The following is a 27,865-nucleotide window of genomic DNA, read 5'->3' on the forward strand; positions in this document are numbered from 1 at the left end:
TTGTTTTTTTCTTTTTAACGATCCATAAAGGGAACAAAATATAGAAGTAAAATAAACGTACTCTGCAAAATAGATACAATCATGACAGGGTTTTTGAGGAGGAAGAAAACAATATATATATATATAAAAAAAAAATTAAAAAAAATGTCAACTCACTCTCATTTTTAGCCACATTTGAAGTCTTAAAAATCTTCATAAAAAGGCAAAAATCTGCAGTCCCCAAAAATATTGTGTCATATACTTAAGGAAGAAATATCTTCACCTGAAACACTGCCTTTCTGCCTTTTTTTGTACACAATTGGCAAAAAATATAGATATATATATTAACAGCAATAACTTACCATTGTTTTAATTTATTCATTTATTGACTTCTAAGATTAATGTCGCATCTCCCATAGGAAGGAAGCTTCAGTTCATATTTATACATCACAAAAATATTTAAATAAAAAATAAAAACTTCTAAAACCCCAAAGAGTCCCGTCTCGCTGTCCGTTCCTGGCAGTTTTTCATTTGGGGCGACAGATCAGAGCATCCAGACAGACAGTATGGAACCAAGGCTACATAAGGTTGTGGTTAATGTTCGTCCCCAGCTCCTGATTGTTGTTGTTGTTGTTGCTGCTGTTATTATTCCCTCCCAACATGTCCGACTGCCCGCCCTGTCCTCCGTGCATTCCCGTCATCCCACTCAGTTGAGACATGATAGAGTTCTGTTCTGAGCTGAACTGACTGGGATCTACAGAACTGCCCGGCTGCTGCTGGGGCAACCCTTGCTGTTGGGCTTGCGGAGGTTGGGGTGGTGCCATACTTGGGTGATGTTGACTTAAGTGGGCCGGGTGCGGTGACCCAGTCTGGGTATGTGGGGAAATTCGATGAGGTGACGGCTGCGGTTGGGAGGAGGGCTGCATGCGTGGGGATGGGCTGGAGTGTGGAGGCTGCGACTGCGGCCGAGGTGAGGGCTGGGGTGACCTGACCTGACTGCCAAGTGATCCAGCTGGACCATGTCCTCCTTGTCCTTGAAGATGGGGGTGGGGTGACTGGGCCATCTGCTGTTGGGGACTCATAGGGCTGCTATGATGGGCAGGAGAGCCCCCTCCGAGATGCTGCTGCTGCTGCTGCAGAAGTCTCTGGTGAATGTTCTGGTGAAGCATTCCTTGGGACGCCTGTGGCAGCACAGGCCCACCACCGACACCTCCAACTCCGCTTTGTTGTTGCCCCGGCCCTGATCCACCTTGTCCAGGCTGGTGCGGTGGTCCTCCAGCAGCCCCGCTGGGCCCCACATCTTGTCCTTGATGACCACCCATTGAATTCTGCTTCTGCTGCTGCTGCATCTGCATCTGATGCTGGAGCCTTTGGTGAAGTGCAGCTTGCGCTTGTGTCATGGAGTTAGAGTATCCTTGCTGCTGGCTAAGCTGTCCTGGCCCAGTCTGTGGTCCTCCTTGCTGCTGCTGCTGCTGGGGAACCCCTCCACCTGCAGGCTGAGGCTGAGATGAAGGCTGTCCCTGGCCAGGCTGCATGAAACTTTGCTGGCCTTGCTGCTGCTGCTGGAACTGCCCGTGGTTTCCCATTTGTTGTTGTTGCTGCTGCTGCTGCTGCTGTTGCTGCAGCTGTTGCTGCTGCTGTTGCTGCTGCTGTTGCTGCAGCTGTTGCTGCTGCAGTATGTGTCTTCTCATCAACTCTCTGTACTGGGGATTCATATTTGTCATGTTTCCTTGTTGCCCTGCTTGCATTGCTCCCTGCTGCTGTAATGCAGCCATTTGCTGTTGCTGTAGATTCCCTGGCAACATTGGGCGCTGCTGCTGCTGTTGTTGTTGTTGTTGCTGTTGTTGCTGTTGTAACTGCTGGAGCTGAGCCATAGTGGGCATATTTCCTCCCCCTGCTCCACCTTGAGCGATATTCATCCCTGGCTGGCCTGTCTGGTTTACATTAACCTGCTGTGGTCCATCCAAATTAGCAAGCTGGTTGGCTCCAGGCCCACCTACACCAGGCAACCCTCCAGCAGATCCTGGGAACCTCACACCTGCTGGACCTCCTTGTGTGGGTCCTCCTGCTCCTCCAGGACCTCCCTGACCTTGATACCTGGCTGCTCTCTGCCGAATAAAAGCAGCCATAAGGGTTGGGTTGGAACGGAGGATGTTGAGGACTTGTTGTTGTTGCAAGGGTGAGCTTGGGGAGCGCAGTGTTCGCAGGAGCTCTTGTAATGCTGCCTGGGGTAAGTTTCCTGATGCAGCTGCCCCTGCTATTGAAGCAGATGCTCCCGTTGCTGCTCCCGATACACCGATCACTTGCATCAACCCACGGTTTCCTGGTTGAGGCTGTTGCTGATTCATTTGTTGCTGCTGTTGTTGAGGAAGTCCTGGCTGCTGCTGTGGTGTCATGTGACCCATCATGCCTTGCCTTTGTTGTGGGTTCATAGGTGGTCCCCCACCAACCCACTGCTGGTTTGTGGGCTGAAGCTGTCCACCACTTATCTGCTGGGCCTGCTGCAGCTGCTGCTGAACTTGAGGTGGCAACTGGGACTGAGGGCTACCATGCTGCATTCCAGCGAGCATTCCCTGTTGCTGTGGGTCCAAAATAGTTCTTCCAACAACACCCTGAGCCTGGGGAGGCATGCCTTGGGCCCCAATGTGGGGCATTCCCATCTGGCCCTGGCTGTTCTGGGGGTGAGGATGCGAGGGAATCATGCCCCCCTGTCCCAAGCCCCGGATCTGTGCTTGGGCTTGCTGTCTTTGGGTCTCTGCAAGGCGCTGGATTTTTAGAGCCGTCTCTACAGCGGCCAGAGGGGGACGGACATGGACCGGCATGGACCCTTGTCCCTGGTTTGCTTGTTGCTGCTGCTGCTGAGGTGGAGTGGCTGGACCCAGTCCAGGTTTTCCCAGCGACTGGTGGAGAGGAGATGCTCCGGCTGGTCTGGGGTTGTATGAAGGCAACCCTCCAGAATGTTGTTGCTGGAGCTGCTGGACATTGGGCGCTTGCTGCTGCAGCTGAGGCACCATCTGCTGTTGAGGAGAACTCATCATCCCACCTGCACCCACTGTCTGAAACTGATGGAGATGGTGTTGAGGAGGAATGGCACCACTTTGCTGCTGAACCTGCAGTTGTTGGCCTGGAGTTCCCATCCCACTCATCCCAACTCCCTGCGGCTGAGGAAGTGCAGGCATGTTACCCTGGGTGGGTGTCTGTGGAGTTGGAGGCTGCGTGCCAACTGATGTAGGGGTAGCAGGACCAGTTGCTCCATTATTGCCTCCTGGAGAGGGCAGGCCATTTCCCCCAGGTGCACCTCCTGCCGTGGGCTGGCCTACCCTCTGCATGCTGGCCATTCTCCTTCTTAGCATCTGGGCTTGCTGCAGCCTGTGTTGCAGCTGCTGCTGGCGAAGCTTGTGCTTGATATTTAGACAGAATGGAACAGGACACTTGTTCTCCTGACAGTGCTTAGCATGGTAGCAACACAATGCAATAAGCTGCTTGCAGATGGGACAGCCACCGTTGGTTTTTCTCTTGCACCCTTTTGTGTGCTGAACGACGCGTTTCATCTTCTGGCAGGACGGCAGTGAACAGTTTGCGTTTCGACACTGGCATGCATGGACGAGGGACTGGATGCAACGCTGGATGCTGAGACGACGCGAGTCTCCGGGGCTCTGTGTGGTTGCAGCAGCCTGGTTGCTGTTCTCATCATCCAAGCCGAGGCCAAGCTTCTCCATCTTGTGCTCGTGGCCCTTAGTGTTGTAACACGTGATGCAGAGGTCATAATCCTGGAACAAATGGCAAAACATGGCAGTTAAGCATGTAAGACAATGCAGGTTTTACTGTAGCAAAACAAACTATAAAACCTGAATATATTAATTGCAACTCATCAGTCCCACTCAAACAACTTCAATTCCCAAACTTACCTCACAAACAGTACAGTGGAAGCGAGTCTCCACGTGGTGCTTGCACTCATTGCACGTGTAAACAAAGCGGTCCTGGCTTTGGTTATGCAACTCCACCAGCATGCACATGGAGCTCCACATGGACCTCCTGAGTGAGCTGAACTCAAGGTGTTTGTCCCGTGCTAGCGTCAGGAAAGCATCACGGCCATCCATGAGGTCGCATGCCATGAGGGGATCTGGATCTACGATGGGGGGCAAGGCATTCGCCATGGGGGCCGCAATCAGCCGGATCACAAAGAACACCTGGGACAGGAGAAAGAACGGACAGCAGATGAGAGAGAAGAAAAATGCAATGATTTCTGATCTGTGCCAAGAGAAGAAAATCCAGTAAATAGTTGAACCATTTTCACATTTTCTAATTCATTCCACTCCTTCACCAAGTCTCCCAAACATATTCAGCATGAGCAAGTAGCCCAGAATCATCTACTTTTGCCATCTCTGCAGGTTTCAACAAGTCAAATTTAAGACTTTTTTAAGACCATAATGAATACAATTTTAGACCAATTTCAAAACCATACGGGCAAAAAAGTACAAAAGGCATGAAGGAAACTCAGAGGCCCAGAATTACTTGCAAAGTATAGGTTGTTTTTTTTTTATTTACAGCTCTTTCACATTGGAATACAAAATGCTTAAGCTAACTAAAAACACCAGAAGCCTCTACATTTTAAGACCTTTCAAAGTCGTATTTAAGACATTTTATGAAATTTTAAGAAAATTTTAAACATTTTAAGGCCTTAAGTTCAAATTATTGGATTTTAGATGTTTTAAGACTTTTTAATACCCCACGGACTAGTTCATTTAACAGGGAAAGAACAGAAGAAATAACATTTCTTTAAAAGCACTAAAATTAACCAAAAGGCTGGTGTTGACACACACAAGCACTACAGCTTCACATGTGGGGTAATTGTAGTCCTCGGAAACATGACTGACCACAACTGGGTTTAGGAAATACTGCTTCAAATTAATGGCAATGGTGAACTGCTGTGACAATTCAATTAAAAGTAAATGCAGAGAGTGTCTGCCATGTTTTTTCCTCCTCATACCTCCTTGTGTTTTTCCATAGTGGCATAGAGTTTCTGTGAAAGGTCATTGGAGACATTTGGCATCCCTGGCTTCTTCTTATTGGCTCGGCTCAAGCTGCTCTTGTTCTTACTCGTCTTTTTGTTGTTCTTCTTCTTTGCGTTTTTGCTGTCACTTTTTGTGTCCTGTGCACAACAACAACAACAACAAAAGGTCAATTAAAAAACAAATCGATTCTTGTGCCGACCCACAAAGCAGAATATTTGTAGGTTCAGTAAAGAGGGATTCGCTCTTACATCAATACTCTCATTGGAAGTGCTGTTCTCCTCCCTTTTCCTCTCCTCCTCCTCCTGCTCCAGCTCTTTGATGCTCTCCTCCAGCACATTGGGCCAAAAGTCACCCTCAAAATAAGGCAGTTCCTTGGCACTTGTTAAGCGATCCTCTGTCGCCTGCTTGAAGATATCCTTTAGAGGTTAAAGCACAAAAGAAATTTAGGCATTTGCTCAAATATACAATGTGTCATTGCAAACATTGTACATGAGCACTAACACGAGGCAAGAGAAGCACACTTGTCGCAATCCTAAAAAACAGAACTACATCTTCAAAATATAATATCTTTTATAATTATGTGTACCTTGTAGTCGTGTACTATTCGCTCTGCCACAGCTTTGTCTAGCATTTTCTTGTACCACTCCTGAAGCCGTTTGGGTTTCGGGATCTTCTGATCGACAGGGTGGCAGTGGAAGATATAGTCATCACCTTCACTGGGTGGGCAAGCCCAGATGTGGCCAGTGGTGTAGCTAAGGAGGACACAGAAGAGAAAAGAGACAATGACCACAAAGCATGAATGAAAAGAGCAATCATTCATTTACCGCGATGAAAATACAACTTCCCACTTTGTGCAGCAGAACTCACCCCAACCTCTTGACATACTCCAAGTAGCCAATGAGGACTTCGTGGTAAACTGCTGTTCTAAGACTGCGCGGTCGAAAAAAGTGTACGCTGTCCAGGTAGGAAATGTACACTCGCCTGAGAGAGTAACAAAAAAAAAAGAAAACATTAGTTTTGTGTTAACAACTTTTAAAACAAACGTCACAAAAACAAATAAGGTTAACAAAGTGCTTATTTTAGAATCCTTACCTCTGGTTGGGCTGAGGGCAGTCGGACCCATACTCCTGGACATGCATGCCAAAGAAGCAGACGTCTGCACCGTCAATGTCCTCAAACGCAAAAAGGGCTTTTGTCCTGTATGGGAAAGACTCCGACATCTCGCCGCTGTCCACAAATCTGGAGACAAAATACGGAATAATCGTACAGACCGTTAAACATTAATCTGCAGCAACAAAATATGAGCAAACAGAGAGACAAACTCAACTAAATTAAAGTCAAAAAGGCTAATCAATTCAACACAATGCTTTCACTTTTAAACAGAAACTTCAATAATTCAGACAAAACTATATCATTTGAGCCTAGAGACCAAAATTTTGCTCTTTTACCCGTACATTAAGCTCCTACAGGAATCTCTTCCTCTACTTGGTACTGGTGTTCACGTGGCTTGTTATTTTACCTGGACTTCATGCCTGGTTTGACCTCCACCACTTTGTCAGAGACGTGGACGACGCGAATGAAAACCTCTCCAGCCTCGATTTGGGACTGACGCTTCAAGAAGTCATTCACCCTCGACTCCAGAAAGCATCCCAACTTAGTCTGGGGCAACCCTGTTTGTGCGAGAGTTAGTGAACAATTGAAAAAAAAAAAAAAAAAAAAAAACAGCTAAGAGGAACATACAGCGATACCAATGAAGAAAATCCTAAAGTATTCCAAACATAAATGGGTCAAAAGTGGGATAAATTACATTGGGATCAAAGCATTGTCACTTACTTTTGGCAGAGTACTTGTTCTCTTTCCTTGTCTTATTTGTCTTTTTTAAGCAGCCATCACATACAAAACTGGTAAAGCAGACAGAAAAAAGAACAGCGGAATTGAGTTTAAAAGAAAAACCAAAACAGCATTTGGCTAATAGGCAGAAAACCCACACAAACCTTAAGAAAGTTACTCACCCCGATGGCCAGATTGTGTCATTGTGCAAAACACAGATCTGATGCATCCTGCGCCCGCAGTCCATACATTCAACAAGCCTAAAACCAGGGACACACATGAGGACACAAACGACACTGAAAGCCCCTGAGACTAATTTCTCTCCAATTCTATGATATGACATGGCCAGCAGTAGACTCACAGTTCAGGGTCCAGTGTGTCATTCTTCTTCTTCTCAAACTGATCCTTGTTAATTGACCTGAAATCATAACAGACGTAGTAAAAAAAAATTAATTCAAACATGTTGGCAGGGAAAAAAGACAATGGTCAGGCTACAGTAAGCAATATATATCGTAAAGCTAAAAAACAGGTGATGGCACCAATTTATTTTATTCATACATAAAGTGACTGAAATAATCATTTTGCAACGCAACCTTTTACAAAGATGTAATGTTTGTTCCATCATCATTTAGTTTAATGTACTTTGCTACAGCGACACTTGACAGGACTTATAATAGGACAGGACAACAAAACCAAAAATCATGTGGTATATGCTTGCTGTGTAGCTGATACGGTTAAGAATGAAGAAGAGGTGATCATCATATAGACTAACACTCACGTCTGTGGCTGAGTAGGGTCATCACCCAGGGATACGCTTTCCCCCTGGATCTCGTAGAAGCACTTCTCACAGTAGTGGTACCTGTTAGCAATAAGCCCAAATTTTGGTGAACTACACCGTTCCCCCACAGCACAGTCAATCACAGACAGCGCATGGAAGGGCAGTCACCAAATGGTACGGGACATGGGCAAGGCAGGGTGCCACAAGCGAAGCAAGCAGGGAGTGCAGGAAGTAGGAGCGCAGGACAGCAGGGAGTCGTCATCGCAACAGCCAGTCATGATTTTGAGAGGTGAGGAAATGGGGGATGGGTTTGCAGGTGAAGGCAAAAGCAAGCCAAAGTTGACATCACAACAAGTGGAAGGGAGGACAAACGGGTCACACAGAACAAGACAAACATCCAAGACAACAAGCAGCAGAGAGCCGAGGCAAAGGTACAGATTAGCAATTTGAACATGAGAGGGCGAGCAACAGCGACCAGCATCAGAGCAGAGTCGACAGAAGCTAAACAGGAGAACTTGAGCAGGGAGTTGGAGCACAGGACGTCATACATGTAACACTGGACAAATATGAAGCACAGACAACTGCTCAGCTGTTCGTACAAGCAGCTCATTTTAAAGTCGGTCCTTTTAGATTGCGGTAAGGTTTTCATGGGTGTACAAAAAGTCTAAAGACAGGCAGGGTGAAGAAAGATGGAGGCCATCATGCTGAAAGAGCACTGATAAAAACCTAAGTCTTATTCATGTTTACTGTACCAAGTTCACATGGTGTTATGTAAACTCCTCTAACACCAGGAAAAAAAAGATTTCCTCCACTTTGCCTGTTCAGCCTTTTCAGTAAACACTGGCCCTGTTCACAGGCAGCATCAACATCTTGGGTGAACCTATCACAGGAAGACAGCTCAAAGTACAGAGCATGTCATAGATGCCATGACATCCGGTCCCTCATACCACATTAGGGACCAACGTGGGCTTAAGGCCAAATGTGGTCTAGTCGAACTGAAATGTTCTACACATTTATTTGAGCAAGGGCGTGAGATCCATTCTTGAGTAGCCAATCCAAACGCATGCAGACAGAGCGGTCCATCTGCGATCAGATGACCTCAGATGAACATGAATGCCTGGCGCTGGGAGGGAACCGGCCCACTGACGGACACTATTTCGCAAACTCAGTACCGAGCTGATTCAAGTTAAATTGTGTGAAAAGAGGACTGACTGTTAAAATGTCTGTATTAAGCATCACACTGAGGTTTAAAAAAAAAAAAAAAAAAAAAAAACCAACAATGTGGGGAACATGAAGTGAAGGGAATCGTTTAGGGAAACAATATTAATCACATCAATATGTTGATAAAACACTTGGTATCTTCCAAATACACTCTAAATATTGTTTAAATAAGCCTTTACATATTTAAATAATCCATCCCACAATCTCTTCCTCCTTTAACGCATCTAGACTTTTCCCCTTCATTACTGGACTTTGCGTCCCCTCCATCCGTACCTGTTCTGGTAGCTGAAGTAAACAGCATCTCTGGGAATAGTGCAGAGCTGCTTCCCATAGCAGCACAGTGTCTGAGGAGAGAACTCCAGCTGATGGACAGAAGCAAAAACAGGACACAGAACATATGAATGTCATGACTATCAAGAACGGTATACAGCTCTTCAGACTTCTGCTGGTCAAACAAAACACACATTTGACGGAAAAATCCCAGGGCTGCGGTACCCCAATTCAGAAAAACATACAAAGTCGAGGTGGCTTTTGAGTGAAGCAGCTAGCTCAAACGCTAATCGTGGGATTGTATCAAAATGATACAAATTGGGCTGCTTTTTATGGTCTTTGAGAACAATTTAAGTGGTCACTAATAGTGACTTGCATACTGTAACGTGTGGGGAAAAGGAAAAAGAAAAAGAAACATACGGCCACCACAGGAGTTGGCCCATGGCGATTTGTTTGCTTAGTTGTACATTTTTTTCTTTAACAAAACGAAGGTCAAGTGCTACTTTGCCTTAAGTCAAGCCTTTATCCAGGCTTTCGTATCACAAGCCAATCAGTTTTGTTATTTGTCTGCAAATACAAAAATAGCACTCTAATGAGAGCTGAAATGTGATATGTTGATGCCCTGGACAAATTTAGCCATTAACCCAATTCTCCGCTTCCATTTTCAGACACAAATAAGCAAAGTTAGAGTCTGCATCTGAAACACGATTAAAACTTTCAGCAACACCAGCTCTTTTAGACAGAATCTTGATACAGGCACATTGCCAGCATAAACATTTGGAAATGGGAGGAGTTTACAGTGCTGTGTAAGACAGATGGGTTCAACGGTTTTTTCTTGTTAGCAGTAAGAAGAAAATCCAGTAATTCTCCCAGACTTTCAGGAATGCATGATGGTTGTTGCTAAATGATGAGCTTGTTGAGGCACGGCTAGCTCATCGCAGCTGGCACCGCTACTGTAAAGTTGAAGTTTATTTGAGTTTATGGCTGACTGCATTAATCTGGATACTCTGCCCAGAAAATGAAGAACATCCTAAACACATACTACATATCATCTCACTCGTGTCCAGTTCTTTTACTGTTGCCTGTATCTTCATGCAGAATCAATTTTGAGTTTCTTTCATATTTCTTACATTTATTCACTTATTATTTTGACATACACAGCTAAAAATCTTTTCTTTTTTTTTTTTTTACTCCTTTCTGACAAGTTCTGTCAAAATGACATCATCAGGACCAACATCTCCTTCTAAGTTAATCTTTTCTACAGTTAAGGAACCATTACTAAATCATGACCAATTCTTGTCAATCATCCAAAAAAAAGAGCCCTTGTGTCACTCATGCAGCACTTTGTCTCACCTTCCTTCCACAACAGTAGCCGAGGCTTTGCATCACAGGGTCAATCTCCTGCTCGAAAACTTCGGCCAGCTTGGAGCAGTACTTGTAGACTCGCGATGTTTTGCGATTGTACAGCCAGGCATTATTGAACATCAGCCAGATGTCATCCACATACTGCCAGGGATCCTGGTACTGGCCTTAAATCAAACCACAAAAAGCAGTGATGAAGTAAAGAGACAGTGGTCACAGTACGATATCTCCTAAGAGAAATAAAAACAGTAGGAAGCACTGTTTATAAAAAAAAACTAAAAAAAAATTAAATCTGCACAACATATTAAATAAAAGAACTGAAGAAGGAATTATACATAACAAAACTATACAAATCTGATTTATTTACCGTTTAACATAGTTCACCAAGTTTCTTAGCAATGAACATACACTGGATTACAGAGCAACCAACACATACCTGTGTCTAACTTTCGTTTGATAGTTGATAGGTCCATGGGGTTCTTTACAATGTCAAAGTAGTCCTGGAACAACACAATTTGTTTGTTAATTAATTAATAACACACAGTAAGTCCAGAAAAGCTGATTAAGTCAAGAGATGGAAACTTTCTCATTGCGCTCATAAAGCATGCAAGACTTCAACATCAGGAGTGATACATACAGGTATGCATAGCAGTTGTGGGTCAACGGGCATTCTGAAGGGCAGAGACTCTGGGTCCTGTCTGTAGAGGGATTCTAGTGTGGGCATCAGCGCCTGACGGAGCTCCTCCGGCTTAAAGACTAAGAAAAAGATGGAGATCAGAGACGAGAATGAGGTGACTGAAGCTAAAATGAGCCGTACTGAATCAGCAAATAAATTCTCACACCTTTGTTTAGTCTTTGGGATTTCATAACAAATTCTCTAATTTGGACCAACATCAATTGTTTGAAATGTCAAAAAACAAACAACAACAAAATAAAACGTTGCAAAAACTAAAGCTCGTCATACTCTTCTTTTTCACTGGGGTCTGTGGCGCAACTGCCTCCGAGGTATCCTCTTCCGCCTTCACCTCTTTCTTCACCTCTTTCTTCACCTCCGGTTTCCTGTCTTCCATCTTTATTCCTGTTGTCTGTGATGTTGTGGACGTATCCATAGGAACTCCTTTACCTCCCTCTCCAGAACAGTCCTCCTTCTTCAGTTCTGATTTCATAGGCTTTTCCTCCGTTTTGTGATTGCTGAGTTTGCCTCCTTTGGAACAGTTGCCCCCGTCACCCTCTTCCTCCTCATCCTGATGCTTGACTTCCGTCTTGGGTTCGAGGTTGGTGGCTGAAGTGTTTGACTGTGGCTGCTGGGACGAAGTGTCCAGACTGTTGACAGAGGCTGGAGTCAGGGCCTGACTGTCTGCTGGGAACGAGCCCTTCTGGGACAACTACAGATGAAACAAAGAAAAACAAAGTCAGGTGCAAGAAAATGATCGATGTGACACAGTGAAGCACACTGGAGAACAAAGGGACTAAATAAATAGGATGTAAAACAGAAGGACAAAGAAATAAATCAACAGGTAATCATAACTGAGGGAACGGTAAGAATGTTTAGTCTTATTATTATCAAGTAAACTACAGTACTGCTACACACAGCAACGTGTGTCGGTTGGATCCAACTTTGTGGAATCAAGTACTTAAGGTTGAAGAGGCGACAGCATTAAATTTAAACACTGAAGCACATCAGAACAACACAAGATGGTCATAATACATCAGCAAGGTTCCTGAAAGGGGGACATTTAGCACAAATGGATCTCCAGGTGTCTTGTGCGAGCTTTTCGAAGGAAACAAAGAACAGGCCGGTTTGACAACAGGAAGTCCAGCCTTGGAAACCCAAAAGACTTTCGAAAAGGACTTCTCCATCAAAACTGTACTAGCTTAAGCAAAGCCGTCTCAACACACTCAGCATCCAGTGGGATGCTTGTACACTAGTAAACATGCTCATTTTTAGGTTAAACTAAAATGAGAATAAACTAAAACACTGACTTTAAAAATTCGATTAGGTCGTCCAGAACTGAGAAATGATTTGAGATGTTTCCCCCCCCCCCACATTTTTAAACCATCTTTGGATAGTAACACCGCTTGAGTTGAATCTTCTCTTAAAATGAAAAACATCGAATACGCGATATGGTTTATGTGTTGCAGGCTAATATACCCGACAATCTTATCGGCCCACTGATACATCGTTCGGGCTCCTGTGCTCACAGCAGATAGCTCGCTGCAGGGTAATGGCAGCAGCTGTGGAGCTACATTTCTGCAAATGGAACTTGAAAATTTGTTACAACTGCTCATAGAAATGTTGTGAACTGTAGTCAGATTCTAAACAATTACACTGCACCATTTCATTCTGTAGCGTGACAAAGACCAAAAACGTACAGTCGGAGAAAAAAAGACATGCCCCCATATCATAGAGCCAGTATGGGGTTAGCTGCTCTGAGGAGAAAATCTGAGACACAGAAGCCACAGAAAAGCTATTTCTTCAAGATGCTTCACAATCTGCTCATCAAGAGTATTTATAAACTGCACAAATGTACCTAGGAGGATTGGTGTCAATTTTTAGAGCAAGGTGGCCATACCCAATGCTAATTTGGTTGAAAGGTTTATAGTATTAATTAAACAGTATTGCATATATTATAAATAAAGGGATAAAACATGATCAGCTTGCTACAGAATTAATATAAATTGTTCTTAATGAAAATTAAGCCTTCAAGTCGATGCAATACTGACCGGAGTGCGTGGTAACTGTCCACTATGTGGTGTTGTGCTGGAAGCCAGTCCAGGGTGAGATGGAGTGGTCGAACCAGTGGGCCCTATGTGCTGCTGCTGCTGCTGCTGCTGTTGCTGCTGTTGTTGTTGTTGTTGCTGCTGCTGCTGCTGCTGCTGCTGGAGTGGCTTGTTGGAGCCAGGGCCCTGACCGTGCTGATTCTGTTGAAGGGCTGAAGGCGGTGCCAACTGCGGTGCACTAGGGGTGTGTGGTTGTGGAGTCTGGGATCCAGCTAGTCTGGGAGGTGTTTGGTGGGGTGTAGGTGATCGACTGTGTGCAGGAGAGGGAGAGCTGCCACGCATTGCTCCCAAATGGGGGATGGAGTTGGGTTGCTGGTTTGTGTTAGATGGAGTCCCAGAGGAAGCAGGACCTCCTACAGATGAGTTGGGACCTCCACCACCCACGCTCTGGGGACCCATTGGCCCCACTGTGGAGACTCCACCGACTGAGCCTGGCTGCGCTAGAGGACTAGGAACTGAGAGAGAGGGAGGAGTTCCCATCTGTGTCTGAGAATAGAAAAGACAAGACAGTAGTTTAAAAACAGCAGGCACACAAAAGGGGTGCACAGAGGTGAGAAGCGTAAAAAGGTACAGTTAAAGAACACTAAACATGTATGAAAATCTTTAAAATGACAGTGTTTCATAGCCATTGTCTCACATGCATCAGAAGTAGCAAAACAGCTTCTACATTAATCAGTCAGTTTGTCCACAGCACCCAGGTTTGTGGTGTGCTAGCTTTAAATGAATATTTCCATGTTTTGTTTTTTTTAAGGTCTGGTTGTCTCAAGTATTTGTTGCATAGTCAGTGTCTTAGCTGCAGACAACAATCAGAGTTCTCTTGATGAAAAGTATGACACACAACCCCATCGCCACAACAAAAGTAAATATTTAGCCCTTAACCAGAGCAATCGTTTTAGTCAATTTTTCTCAAATTTAAGCCCACTAGTACAATCATTAGCAACATTTATTAAGCTGGTGATTGAGTTTGTGTCAAAGCTAATAGCTTTTCCACACTTACTTCCAGGGCTCAGGCAGGACTTGATTTGGCCCCTTTGGGGCTAAGAGTCAGGGCTTTTGGCCTGGGAAATACCCTTGGGCCAGACAGGGCTATTGCGGTATTAGATGGTGTCAAAGGCAGCGTTTACAGGGAAATCTGGGGCTTTAAAATAAGAAAGTTTGGTAGCTCAGCAACTTGCCTTTACTTTCACTTACAACACATCTCTCGGTGAAGTGTAATGCTGTCTGATGATAATGTACAAAAAAAACAAAACAGATCTAGGTACGATAACTGTACAGCTTTGTGTACATCTTAGAACTACAATAAGTTACAAAGTTATAAGGCTATAAAAGGAAGGCATTTTGTATCTTATTCAGCAGCACGTCTTCATATTGGCTATGTGGCAGGGTTATTTTAGCACACCTTTACATTCCTCTACCTAAAGGCAACTGTATTTAAACAGCTTGTGATGGGAATTTATATGGACATTTGACTTGAGTACTTTCTTTTTCTACATATGTGCACTTTCTGCAGTGATGCAATCATTTACTACTGCTGTGCATTGTTGAGGTGACCAACACTGTACCTGACCACCACCTGTGCGGCTGGGCAGAACTAGTTGCAGCTGCTCATGCAACTTTTTTCTGTTTAGACCCGTTGTAAGACCAAATGAATACTCGGGATCAACTCTGCTCTTGGTAAAGACTATTGTAAATGGTCACAGATCTACAATTAAAATATCCAAGACAAGGGGGGGAAGAATTGTGGGTCTGCTTACCTGTGTCATGTTTCCCTGCGCTCCAGGCTGGGCCATCCCAGACTGAGCTGCTCCGACTCCAGGTCCTGAACCAGGAAACTGTCCCTGGGACAGATACTGGTTCTGCAGCTGGTTGACATTGGGCTGCCCCACTCTGGGTCCAACCATTCCGATCATCTAGAAGTATAAAAAGGAACATTTGCTGAAGTCTTCAACGCAGCTTTAAAGAACACTTTGTTGTAAGCTGCTAACAACCAAATGTGCATTTCTTTACCAAAAAGTATTTGAAAAATACTGTAATAGCCCATGCACAAGGATTCTCTTCAGTGAACCCGATTTGTGTGGATTAAAAAACAATGTATTACATGATTTTGAATTTCCCAACACTGGGGGATGATTTTTTCTATTCTATTCTACATTGTGTGTTCCAGACTGACCTGGTTGCCAGATGGTCCAATGGGGAGAGGGGGTGTGGACCTCTGGGTCATAGACTGCATCCCTATCTGGTTGAACTGAGTCATACCTGACAAAACAAAAAGGGAGTTACCATTTACCAGAGATATTTTATGTGGAATCTACACAAGCCTCGTATACATGTGCTGAAATGAAGGCCTAATATCACACAAGAAGGGTTTAACACAATGCAGCGTCTACAGCATCTTCGATCTGTGATCAAATATTTGGGCTTTGAAATTTCCCTATTACACATCAAAATGTTGAAGTAAAATAATGTCTCCTGGTTTGGAGTTCCCTACCTGGGCCTTGCATTCTGTTAACCATCTGATTTGGTCCAGGTGGTCGCACCATTGAAGGGTCAGGGAGTGGACCATCTGTAAAAATGAGATGGAGACCGTCAATAACTGATGAATGTAGTTATGGTGAGGTTTGCTTTATTGATGCAAATGCTGCCAAGTCCACAATTTCCTTCGGTATTTATCCATCTATCCATCCATCCATCCATCTATGTTAAAAAAGAAAGTTCCTCCTATTTGAATTCTAAGGTTCAAAGAAAAAAAAAGATCACGTGGTTTGGCATTGAAATTAGGAGTACAGAACATCAGATGAACCGCACCACATGACAAATTAAACTGTCATTTATTTAACAAGAACTCATTCAGAATGCCGAAGCAGTGTGCAATGCTCAGTCCACCCTTACTGCTTCCATAGGCATTAGCGCTGCTAATCAGTCCACTCAATCAAGTGATCATCAGCCAGTGTGAGCGCCTCTATAATTGCAGGAGTTTTGGTAGTTTGCCGGTGCGGAGCGTTCAGGTGTGTGTTAACACAACGCCAAGGAGGAAAGACATCAGTCAAAAGTAAAAAACATTGAAGACCGGTTGTCAATCTTCCCAGGAGAGGATGTCCCAGCAAGTTCACCGCAAGGTCAGACTCAGAGAAACTGTAGTTGTTTTCTGTATGACATTATCAAGTATGTCTTTCGCTGGGGAGGAATTTTGGCTCACTCTTCTTTACAATGTGGCTCAAGCTAATAAAAATTTGCAGCATTCGTTGATACACAACTCTTCTAAGGTCCTGCCACAGCATGTCAATTGCTTTACGGTCTGGACTTTGACTGGATCATTGCAACACCTTCTTCTTCAGACATTCAGTTTGATTTGCGGCTGTGCTTGGGATCACTGTCCTGTTGCATGACTCCGTATCAGCGAAGCTTAAAAACTGTCGGGCTGATGGCCTCTTCAGAATTTTGGTACACAATGAATTTGTGGTCAGCTTAATGAATGCCAAGATGTCCAGCGATCCTCTGGCTGCTTGACAGTTGGTATGAGGTATTGATGCTCATAAACTGAGTTAGGTTCTTAACCAAAGCTGGTGCTGTGCATTATCACATCAGATCTCCATTTAGGTCTCGTCTGTCAAAGGAACAATGTTTCTGGTTTTGTGGTTCATTCAATGCAACTTTACAAGCCTAAGCGCTGTTTCTTTTTAGAGATAAGAGCCGTGTGTCTTTTTGAATTGTACTGACATGAACTTTTACATGTAGATTGCAACCTGTAGAGTCTGAGATGTAGCTCTTGAGTATTCCGTAGTTTTTCTAGGCCTGAGCTGGTAGGAGCTTAAGTTGAACTTGCTGGGAACTCTACTCTGGGGCAGATTGACGACTGTCTGTTTTCTACTTGAGAATAATCTTTCTTACTGCACTGTTCATTATCTTAGGCTGTATTTACCTAATTATAAGACTGGATAAGGACCACATGATTTTCTTTAATACTAGAACTGAACATGTTCTTTTTTTTACATAACTAAATGTGCATTCACAAACTGAAACCAATGTTAAAGGTTAACATGAAAGGTGCAAGATACAAAACAGTTCTCTCAGCATGTCATAATATACCAGATAAATTCTCACTCGCACATGCAACCCAGTTTGACATCGGTTGATACCAGTCTACGTATGCTACATATCTACTCACTTGGAGGGAGCCCAGTTTGGGGCTGACCCATGCCAGCAGGCCCCAGGCCCAGACCCTGCTTCTGCAGCCGGGTCCTCCTCTTCTCCTCCAGTTCTTTCTGAATCTTATAGATCTTCTCTGCCAGCAAGTGGTAATACTCAGCCTGCAAAAAAAAAAAAAAAAGAGGGTAAGACAATAAGGGAACACAAAGCATTAATAGTATCATCATCAGCATTTCATAAATCTTATGTTCTAGGTTTTCAGTCTCATTCTGCAATAGCAAACGGACTCATTTTCTTAAACTAATGATTCAAAATTACTTGAAGTTTTCTCATAGTTTGTTGAGAAATTTGGTGAACTAAAGAAGAGAGAAACTTACTCTGCTGTTGGCTGACTCGTACATGTCACCCTCAACTTTTCGAGCATAGGCCACAAGGTTCTCCATTCGACGGTCCTTGAGGGCAGCAGGATCTGGAGTTGGAAAGATGGCCTGGACACTGTGGGTTGGCAAGCAAACAGAGGGGAAGCAATGGGATGAGGGACAGGTTGAAACAAAGTCCTTATAGTGCTGGGCAAGTAGCTCTGTTAGGAAAAGCTTTCGCATTGTGTGTGCATGTGTCTTTGAGAAGTGCCTAAACAAATACATGCTTATTGTAGTAAACATTTAGTTTTGTCTTGTTCATAAAAGACAAATTCTGCATCAGTGCGTGTGTAGGCTACAAGCTGCTGTATGCATCAGGCACAAACTGGGGCTGCATTAAACCACCATACAGCTACAAAACAAAACTTAATTCAGCATGGAGTTTCGAATTAATACTCACAGCTTGTGCACCAAGTGGTTTCGAAGGTCCTGCGTGATGTCCTCATGCCAGCCTTTCCTTATGCCTGTGGCAGAGGGGGGGGCTGCTGTGGGCATGGAACCTACCCCACCAGCATCATTCAGCAGACTGTCAGAGACAGGGAGGACAACACTTAAACAACTTCTTTAAAAAAAAGAAAAGAAAAAGAAAAAAGGAAGCACTTGCCAGTGATAGATGGAATTCATGGAATTGGCCATGTGTGTGTTTTGTGGCGTTTACTTCCTTCTTACCTTTGGCTGTTCACATTGAGATGCATCATGGTATCCTGCAGCAGACTTGCTTGTTGGCTCTGAGTGGAGGCACCAACACCTCCATTGACACCCATAGGATTGACGCCTATGCATGGAAATGATAAAAAAATAAAAAAATTAATATTTAAACATTATCCACAGTGAACAAGGTTTCCTCCTCAACATGTACACTTACATGTCATCAGTCTCCAAAGTAGGAGACATTTACTTTTCAGATGCTCTAAACTTTCTAGCGCTTTCAACAGAGCTCACCACAAGAGGCAAGCAAGGAACCTAATTCCAGTTTGACTTACCCATTGGATTCAGAGGCCTCATGCCAGCCTGTCCCTGGTTGGGCATGTTGGGCTGAGCAGTCTGAACCTGAATCTGGTTCCCCTGGTAGGTGAGGCCCAGGGCAGCATAGGCTCTTTCTATAGAGCTTGGGTCAATCTGGCTGGGTGGGTTGAGGTTGGGATTACTTGGTTGGTTACCAGGAACTGCCCCAAGAGAGGTGCCCAGTCCTGCAGCAGCCGCGCCAAGTAGAGCTGCAAAGGCAAGAGAGGAGTTGGTCAATAAATCATCCAACATATGCATCAGGTTCTAAAAAAAATAAACACTTGTTCTTAAGAATAGAATATTAATACTTGTGCAAATGTTTGCAAAATTGTACAATGACGCTTCACACTGCAAATCAGATCACAAAAAGTTGTTGGTTCCAATCCAGCCCAAAGTAAAGCTGGACAAGACTGTTTTTGTGCAAATTGACAAAGGTGCAGCAACTAAGGTGCAGAAAGCAGAACTCAACCCTGTTTGTTTGGCTAAACAGAGAAGACAAGGCAATAAACTCAAAATTGCAAGGAAATCACAGCCCTTTGCCACAAGAAGAAGGAGGATCCGTGCTAGTTAAAGAGCTGACTCAGATCCCGCGAGTCCCAAAACCAGCAAAGTCTCTTTAGATCTCAAAATGCAGAACTTTTATCCCTCGAATCATCTTAAAAAACTACACAGAGAACATAATTCTGAGCAGGATTTGTCGGCACGCAGATTTTCCTCAGCAAAAAAAAAAAAAAAAAAAAAAAAAACGCTCGATGACATTCTCGATAATGTGCATCAATCCGTGCTATTACTCATTTAGAAATATGACAGCTAACTTAGTCTGGGACAGCGGCTAGAAATGATTAAATCGTTAGCTTAGAACACGTCATTTATATAAATAAATCTGTCATTGCTGACTGCTTCAAAATTTCACTGCACTTAGTCTACCGACGGAAAATTGAGATCGCAACACTATTTCTGACAAAGGATCGGATTGAGGTGTCTTGTATTGCGAGTGTCATTTCTGTTAAATGTGGAAGATTGCAAAGTAAAAACTTGTTGTGAAGCTGTGAACCCAGAGAAACTAACCTTAGTACCATGCTGCTGTCGGCAGTAAATCAACCAACACCATTCAGATATATCGTCTATACAGAAACTCTGAACAGTGAAATGGTGCTTTATGATTGAGTTTTTCCAACTTATGAGTCAAAAAGAATTAATAAATGATCCCAAATGCACATACAGAAAAGTTTATTACAATCTTATGACTGCCAGTCATGGTTTTTGCCCCCCAGATTCGCATGCATCCATTAACATTTGTAAGCATAGTTTACACCCATTTATACCCACCCATATATTTGCAAAATAACCTAAAAAACACAATCAGATAACACTGTATACTTTAAACCAAAAAAATATGTGTAGGTACAACGTTTTGGTCAGATACAGACACTCACACTGCGGATTCCTCTTGTCTCCAGCATTCTTCAGTGGCAGGCAGACAGGACAGTCGTGCCGCGTGCAGTTCTTCCAATGAGAGATGATCTGCCTTGAGGATGCACAGTGAGCCACTGAGAATGAAAGAGAGCAAAGTGTCAGGGAAAGTTGGAAAACACAACGTAAATGCATAACAAAAGATTACAGAGTGAGACCAAAGGAGGAAAAATAAACTGAAATCAGAAGTGCCAGACTTTAACTAAAAAGATCTGCTGAATCAACAAACGGTTGCAATGCGCTGTCTGCACAACCAAAACATGGAGTTTAATCCTTATGTGTCCAAGAACCTTACAGTTCCAGTGTGGTCCAATGTCATTTTTCATTGGAAGATAAGGCCTGTATAATAAAAACTAGGCTGTTTTGCAGATACAACAATGAGTTGAGGATCATGCATCACTCACTCACCTTGACAGGATTTGCCAGCTTGGCAGTGAGTCATGTGGTTAAGCACATTCTTCATGGTGCGACAGTGGGGCAGGTTGCACTGTCGGACTTCTCCGTTGGCTTGCTCCCGCCGCTGGCACTTGTGTGCGTGAAGAAGGAGCACCAGTTGCTGCTGGATTAGCTTTCGCTTCTCGGGGTCAGCTGTTGGTGGTGCTCCAGCCGCAGCAGACGCTGCAGAGGTCGGACCACCGGGCCCTACCAGACCTGCCTGAGTGCCAGGCAAAATCCCCTGGGCTCCTCCTACGGGTCCACCTGATGGACCACCCACTCCTGCCTGTGACTGCTGGGTGCCCTGGAAGCAAAGTGGGAGGGAATTACCAAAAACTGCAATGTATGTGACAAGTTAAGAAGAAGATGACAGGATTGTTGAAAAAAAAAGAAAAAAAGGTTTAATATGATTAAATTAAGTTAAATACTGTCTCTTTGGTAATCAACTGAAATCTGCCAACTCATAACAAGAATGACAAAACAACACCAGCTGCACTATCAGTGTCAAACTGTATGAACTTACCATGGCACCCATTCCTTGCATGGGCTGGCTTTTCTTGTCCACACCAAACTGGGCCAGGCTGTTGGCCATGGGACCTTTGGTCTGGAGTTGAGGGCCCAGCCCCGCAGCTCCCACACCTTGATTTCCTTGACTTCCATACGGACCTCCAAAAGGGCCCCCTGCATTCCCCATCATCCCCATCTGGCAAAACGCAATAAAAACAAGGAAAGACACACAAAAAAGTCTTAATGAAGGCGCAAAATAAAGTCATACTGTATGAAAAAGGAAAAGCGGACCTAAAATTACAGTCTTCTTACAAAGAACACCTTTCGTGTAAAGCATTCAAGTAAAACATGGACCTACATTTTATAATATAGCACCATAATCTTGCAATTTGTACCAGAGATTAGAAATCTAAGCAGAACACCTTGTAACCATATTTGTTAGACATAACAAAACAGAGATGAGACTTATTTCAGCAAGTCCAAAAATGATTTTACTGCATTCCGATAAAGCACAGCGGGGAAATCTTAAGATGCAGTCTGAAGAGGTCAGAAAATGTAGCCATTTCTCAAAGTCTGAAAAAAACCCCGGCAGCTGTGGTGAGCCATACAGGCACATTATTGACACATTTGGTATTACCGGCCCAGGGAGGTACTGTTGAATCATAACAGCGACTCAACAACATTTATCCAAAAAGGTGTCACTAATGTACATTTCCACATGGATAGAAATTTATTGAAGATTCCTACCCCTGGTAAACACAAACTAAATACGAAGTTTTAGCTGATGATCAAGTGTTTGACAAACAATTGCATTAATGATTCAATTGCCTCATTGTTTATCTTTAAAGCAGTAATAGCTTAATAATAAACATAAACCTTTGTCTCCACTAAATTGCTGTTTACCTTTTAGGCATTCGAAACAGAAATTGAATAAGGCAGATAAAAAACAAGTCCACAACAGAGGACATGAGCGACATCATTAAAAGAGTGTAAACAGGCTGTCAGTTAGCTATATCAAATGGTGAAAAACAATGTAGAAATAACACATTTCTGTTAGTTTCACCCAGTTGTTTTCATACAGGTCTTTGAGATCTTGATTATCTTAAACATTTGCATTCATCGATTTTTTTTTTTACTTTAAACATAATTTGTCCTTCTTTTTAGCGTGTGCCGTTGTCTGTAAATAATCTGGGATCTTGTGAACTCTTGTGGTTTCACTTTAAGGACCGCATTAAACGGCCGTTTCTCTGATTGTGCTCGTCATCAGTTTGCTCCCTTCTCTCTTTCACGCCATCAAATCAAGTCTGCCACTAACGAAAGCCTCCGGCGTATTTTCTCAGTTGTCACCAATGACGACAGTGAACACAACCGCGACGAAAGGGGCTGCATTCGGCGTCTGATTCAAAGCACTCCGCCTTTTTTTGAGCGACCCCTTTAAGAGCTTTCTGATGAATGTTTCGGAACTTTTCAGAAAGGCGCTGATGATGACGCTTTTTGTCAGCAGAGCTCACGCAGACTCTGTGGGGCTCATCGTCTCCCTGAATGTTGAGGGATACGAATGATGTCAGACAGTAGCTTTCTTTGGAGAAATGGAAAAGAAAAACAAACCTGACCATTTTCACTGGAGTAATGAAGCATGATCTGCTGCGTTTGCAATACAAAACACCTAATGTGTGAACAAACATTGGGGCTCCTAAGGAGAGGACATGTTGGACTGTACGTCCAGTATGACTGTAGGCAACTGAAACATTCAAAGCGCTGCAATGCCAAATGCCATTTTCCCTTTAAAGAGGTAAAGTTTTGTATCAGTAATGTATAAAAGCATGCTATCGTTCGCATTGGAAACATGGGCAGAACATTTTTGTGTAGATTAATTGAAGCATGGAAGCAAAAAATTTGCATCGAGGATTTTTTGCAATCAAGTTACTCGAGGAATCGTGTATTTCTTGCGGTTTACCAGAATATTCACCCTTTTCCTCTACTCATAGTATAGTTTCAAACCCTTTTGCCATGGTAAATTTAAATCAGAACATTCAATGCTATGGTTCGTAAGTCGTGAAGCTGTGCGGCTCTCCTGTGACATATTCAGATAATCTAATATGTGCTTCTCTGTGGTCTCAGAAAATCTGGACACGTTAGCTCCTCATAGGGCACGAGTTTGTCATTTTTATACAGATTCTATTGTGAATGCCACTATGAACAAAACACATACATTTTCCCCAATATAAATGCATTTTTGCACCTACAGTGCGTAATGGTCCATATTTCCCTCGAGTGAAAAAGACTTGGATTGATGGGATGTCTTGCAGAGACAAGATATCACCCCCATTGGGATTAAATGATGAGAACAACTTCATTCCATCATTTACTCAGCCTGTGGTGTCTTCGGTCAATTTGTAATGTTTTGGAAATTTAGACATTTCAAATGACAAAACCATAAAAAGTTTGCTCTGGTATATGTAGACAGCATTTGAGTCGGGTGAATTAGATCCTGGCTGTTTCACATAGAAGCTGTTCCATAGAACTCTTGCGTCTGTACTTGTGGCAGCAGCATCGCCACCACTTAAGTGAATTACAAGGCTAGCATCATTTTCAGGATTTTATTTTTTCTAACCCCCAGTCAATATTTTAACCGCTTTTTGTGATGCTGGGTTAAAAATCTTTTTTTTTTTTTTTTTTTAAAGGGCGACTGAGTCCTAATCAAAGCCTCGGTGAATACAGTGTTTTCACCTCCAAAAGGCATAACATTGTATTATGCTAGCTGTTATCACTCAAACTTTTAATTTGCTTAGGACCAATGAACCCCCCCCCCCCCCCCCCCCCCCCCACAAGTGACAATTTTCTCTCCTTAAAACCGATGATCTATTCCTCCTGCCGTCTCCTTCTTCACCCCCTTGTCATCATCACCATTGCTCCACTGCATAATTCTCTTTTTCCTGATCTGGTAACCTTCTCACTGCTCATCTCGGACTAAATCAAACATTAGTGTCTCTACCACATTCAGTCAGCAGCGGCCTACCACGTCAACATTTTGCTGTGACTTCCATGGAACTGTCAGTCACGCAAAAAGTCTTTTTCTGCCACTTCAACAAGAAACTAACAAACAGGTGTTATGCTCATGCCTTTAACAGTTTAGTCATACACCCAAAGTAATCATTTTGTGGCGCTATATAACAGAAAGCTAAAAAGCCTCTCGCTTTAAAGTGTATTAGTATTAGTATAAGTTTGAAGGAGGAAACTAACTGCACATGAAAGAAACATGAGTACAAACACCTTTTGTAATAATTACACATTTACCTATTGTCTAAATAAGTTATTTTTCGTTGTTGTTTGGCCAGTTTTAAAGAATGAACTTGATAATCTTGAGGCAAACGTCAATGAGCATATAAAGGATAAATCAATAAAGTTAATCAAATTAATCAGCGGGAATGTTACATAGTTTCTGCGATTAATGAACCAGATCTTTTAAGGAGTCCCTACCTTGCTCATTGCTCCAGGTGGCTGGCCTCTCATCCCGGCTTGCCCAGCTCCTTGCTGCTGTAGGGTCTCAGCCAACAGGTTGCTGCTGCCAGCCATTCCCTGATTACCAAAGCCCATCCTGGGGGAGCCATTCATCACCTGGTTCCCAATCATGCCTGGCTGCTGCTGTCCATTATTGGCTTTCTGCTGCGCTCCAATCATGGCCCTGTTCATGCCACTCATCATTCCAGCAGCGGCATTCTGTTGCTGCTGCATCATGCTGGCCTGTTGCTGAGGGGAAAGGTGCTGCTGCTGCTGCCCCATCATCTGCTGAGGCCCTTGACCCGGGGATGCCTTTATGTTCGCCAAGTGTTGCCCCATGGCTGTGGAGCCTCCCGGGCTTCCCATTGCTCCTTGATGCCCTTGCTGATTTGAGGCAGTTGCCCCTGCACGCAAAAGCTCTGACAATTGTTTGTGCTTGGCCACTGCATCCTGGCCTCCACCCACACCCCCAGGAACTCCAGAGCCAAGCCCGAGACCCATTCCTCCTGCCCCTCCATTTCCCCCTGTAGGACCCAACCCTGCAGGTCCTCCCAGACTGGTGTGCAGCTGGCTAAGGTCCCCACCATTGATCAACCCTTGTTCATTAGAGCTGATAAGCTCATCTGGGAGGTCATGCTCCAAGTCAAACGGTGAACCAAAATCTGAAACGAAGAAATGCAAAGTTTAGGAGGGAGGAGTATGAGACGGGAGACAAAGCTTGGAAAGGGCGAGGAGAGGACAAAGAGCCACAGCCATGTTAAGCTGGTATAATCCTTCATTTTTCAGCATGATTGGGTGAAAATGCAATTGCGTGCTTGACATAAAAGCTGTTAAGCACTCTATGACCAATTGTCTCATCAGAAATGAATAAAATGCCACCAAGCATACCACAACAAAGCACAAAAGTGGAGGTGAATTTCAAAACTCAAATGTACGTTTTGTATGAAAGTATATGCATAGACACATATGCAAATACGCACACAAATGTGGCCTGCTGAGAGAGTTTCTAATAAAGAAAATGCAACATGTTGCAAAGACCATTTTGTGCAGTCGGGGCGACAAGTGGGGCATTTCATAGAAGTAACCTAAAGCCACAAAACAAAGTTGATAAAGACGCACTCACTGTGTCAGTTTCTCTCCAGTGAGTTCAACTGTACACAACTTAGGCATCATAAGAAGGCATCACAATGGAGAACAACCCCTCGTATCGCTCACATAGCTGTTGGGTCCACTCAACATTTAGAAATAAATGAGTTGTAAAAGTAAATTCTTGACTTGACATAAACTGAATACTCTGTGGTGGCAGGTACTTCTGTTGGGTGATGATTGGCAGAAAAACCCAAAAAATAAATCTTAAAGCCATATTTAGAGCAGCAGGTTCAGTGTCATCACATAACAAAACTGTGGCTTTCGTTTGATCTGATTATTTACCCCCCCATTCAAAGACTTCATTGAACCAATTAAACATTAGGATTTTCACAATTTCCTGATGTTTAAAAAATAATTATACTGTAAATCACATGACCGACCTGCCATAAAAATAATCACGTAGCTGCACTACTCACCTTTTATGAATTTATAACGAGAGATTGTGTGAAAATTAATTGTTCTAGATCACCGTTGTATGCTTTTATTTTTTTCCAAATCAACTCTGGCACTGAACATGCAGCACAACAATAACCTCTGAGAACAATAAAGCTGGGAGCAATAAATTGCATCCTCGCACGCTAGTGATTCTCTTGACAGCACTGCAGTGATCCTCAAAACATGTAATGCAACGTAACAAAAATGTGCAACGACTGGATGATTTCGCCGTCAACCTAATGGCAGCCCAGTGCTTAACAGACAGCCTAACGCGCAGCTGATCGTCGCAGAAAGGTTGATTTTTAAAAAAATGACGAAGTGATGAAGAAGTATTTGCACGTTAACTTGACTCCCTGGTTTGCATCTCAGTGGTTAGGCATGTCGCTATCCACGCTCCAGTTTTCCTCCTAGGCCATAATTCCAGCTGCTGCCATACGCCGTCAATCGAAAGAAAAACTACCAACAATGCTAATTTAAGCTTTACAATCACTCGGACCCTTGGGCCTTAATTTCTCTCCCAAACGGTTAGCAACACCACTATCAGCAGCCTCTGCTGTCGGTAACGTTAACGATATCAACGACAACTCACTTTAGTTCGGTCAGGGGCCAAAACATGGTGCTTAAAGACGTTGGTAGCATTAAAAACTAATAGACATGATTTCAGTATCTGTAGGTGGTTGTCATTTTTGTGAAGCTATAAGACAACAGAAACTTTATACTAAGTTGTCTTGGGATTGAGTTTATAATCAACCCGGCTGAAGTAGCCATTAAGCACGGGACCGTCAGTTGTGGACTCGCAGACAGTCGGCTAGCCTACCGTTAGCCCCGTGGGTAACAGCTACCTCCGGCTAAAATGGCTGTTAGCATGTGAGCTAGCTGGTGAGCCCTTCGTCACGTCCGACACACACACTCCTAGCATGCTAACGTTAGCAAGCTACGACAAAAACAGAAGATTAATCCAGCGTCTTCGCCCCCTTACAAGCAAACAAGCCGCCGAAAATGGCAAAGTTAACGTATAACATCGTAACAAATTCTATCATAACACAAAACTTACCATTTCCATCGCTGGCGGAGGCGGAAAGTGCCGGAGAGGAGAGTTTAGGCCTTTTGGCTGAAGGCGGGCCAGAGTCCAGAACGTTCTCGGCCATATTTTTTCGAAATAAAAATATATAAAGTATCCACAATTGCAGACGTTTTCACGCCCTCAGAAGCTCATTCCTCTTCGTTTCCAATACTGCGACTTTTCCCCCTCCTTTTGGGGTACTAAGAGGGGGAAAGTCCCGAGTACAAATTACTCCTCTTTCCCTGGGTTCGCCTCTCGATTTCAGCCTCGGCGTATATCAACCCCCCTCCTCCCTCCCTCGTCGGATTTTTTGTTCTTTATAAATTTCTGCCAGCGGAGGAGGAGGGGGTCGGTAAAAGTGAAGAGGGAGACACTCGCATCGGCTTCCCTCTAAACTTAAAGTGCCGCTTCGGATGTAAATAAACTGTTCCCGGGTATCACCTCCATGGTTGCATCCGTCGTTTCAGCCTCCTTTCCAGCGGAGTCCGGGTGAATA

General features: G+C 43.7%; 1 protein-coding gene across 2 annotated transcripts; it reads right to left on the reverse strand.

Annotated features, from left to right (window-relative positions):
• ep300a (E1A binding protein p300 a) lies at positions 1–27,865 on the reverse strand. Of its 2 annotated transcripts, none has more exons than XM_072373884.1 (31): positions 27,361–27,865; positions 24,702–25,384; positions 21,238–21,417; positions 20,688–21,018; positions 20,243–20,356; positions 18,785–19,015; positions 18,471–18,576; positions 18,202–18,327; positions 17,760–17,877; positions 17,402–17,543; positions 15,725–15,799; positions 15,407–15,492; positions 14,991–15,146; positions 13,180–13,722; positions 11,420–11,840; positions 11,093–11,211; positions 10,892–10,955; positions 10,447–10,622; positions 9,097–9,185; positions 7,603–7,683; positions 7,186–7,242; positions 7,007–7,084; positions 6,828–6,895; positions 6,514–6,664; positions 6,087–6,233; positions 5,862–5,975; positions 5,581–5,746; positions 5,243–5,410; positions 4,970–5,131; positions 3,888–4,169; positions 1–3,749 (listed from the first exon to the last, which is right to left on the reverse strand). In XM_072373884.1, exons 1-31 carry the CDS (start codon positions 27,452–27,454, stop codon positions 558–560), a joined length of 8,520 nt encoding a protein of 2,839 aa, XP_072229985.1. In that variant the 5' UTR covers positions 27,455–27,865; the 3' UTR covers positions 1–557. The 2 variants fall into 2 exon arrangements, with proteins under 2 accessions (XP_072229985.1, XP_072229984.1); XM_072373883.1 differs by having other exon boundaries at positions 20,237–20,356.

The sequence above is a fragment of the Leuresthes tenuis genome, unplaced genomic scaffold (assembly GCF_036924035.1).
Source record: "Leuresthes tenuis unplaced genomic scaffold, fLeuTen1.0.hap1 SCAF_20, whole genome shotgun sequence".
Lineage (NCBI taxonomy): Eukaryota > Metazoa > Chordata > Actinopteri > Atheriniformes > Atherinopsidae > Leuresthes > Leuresthes tenuis.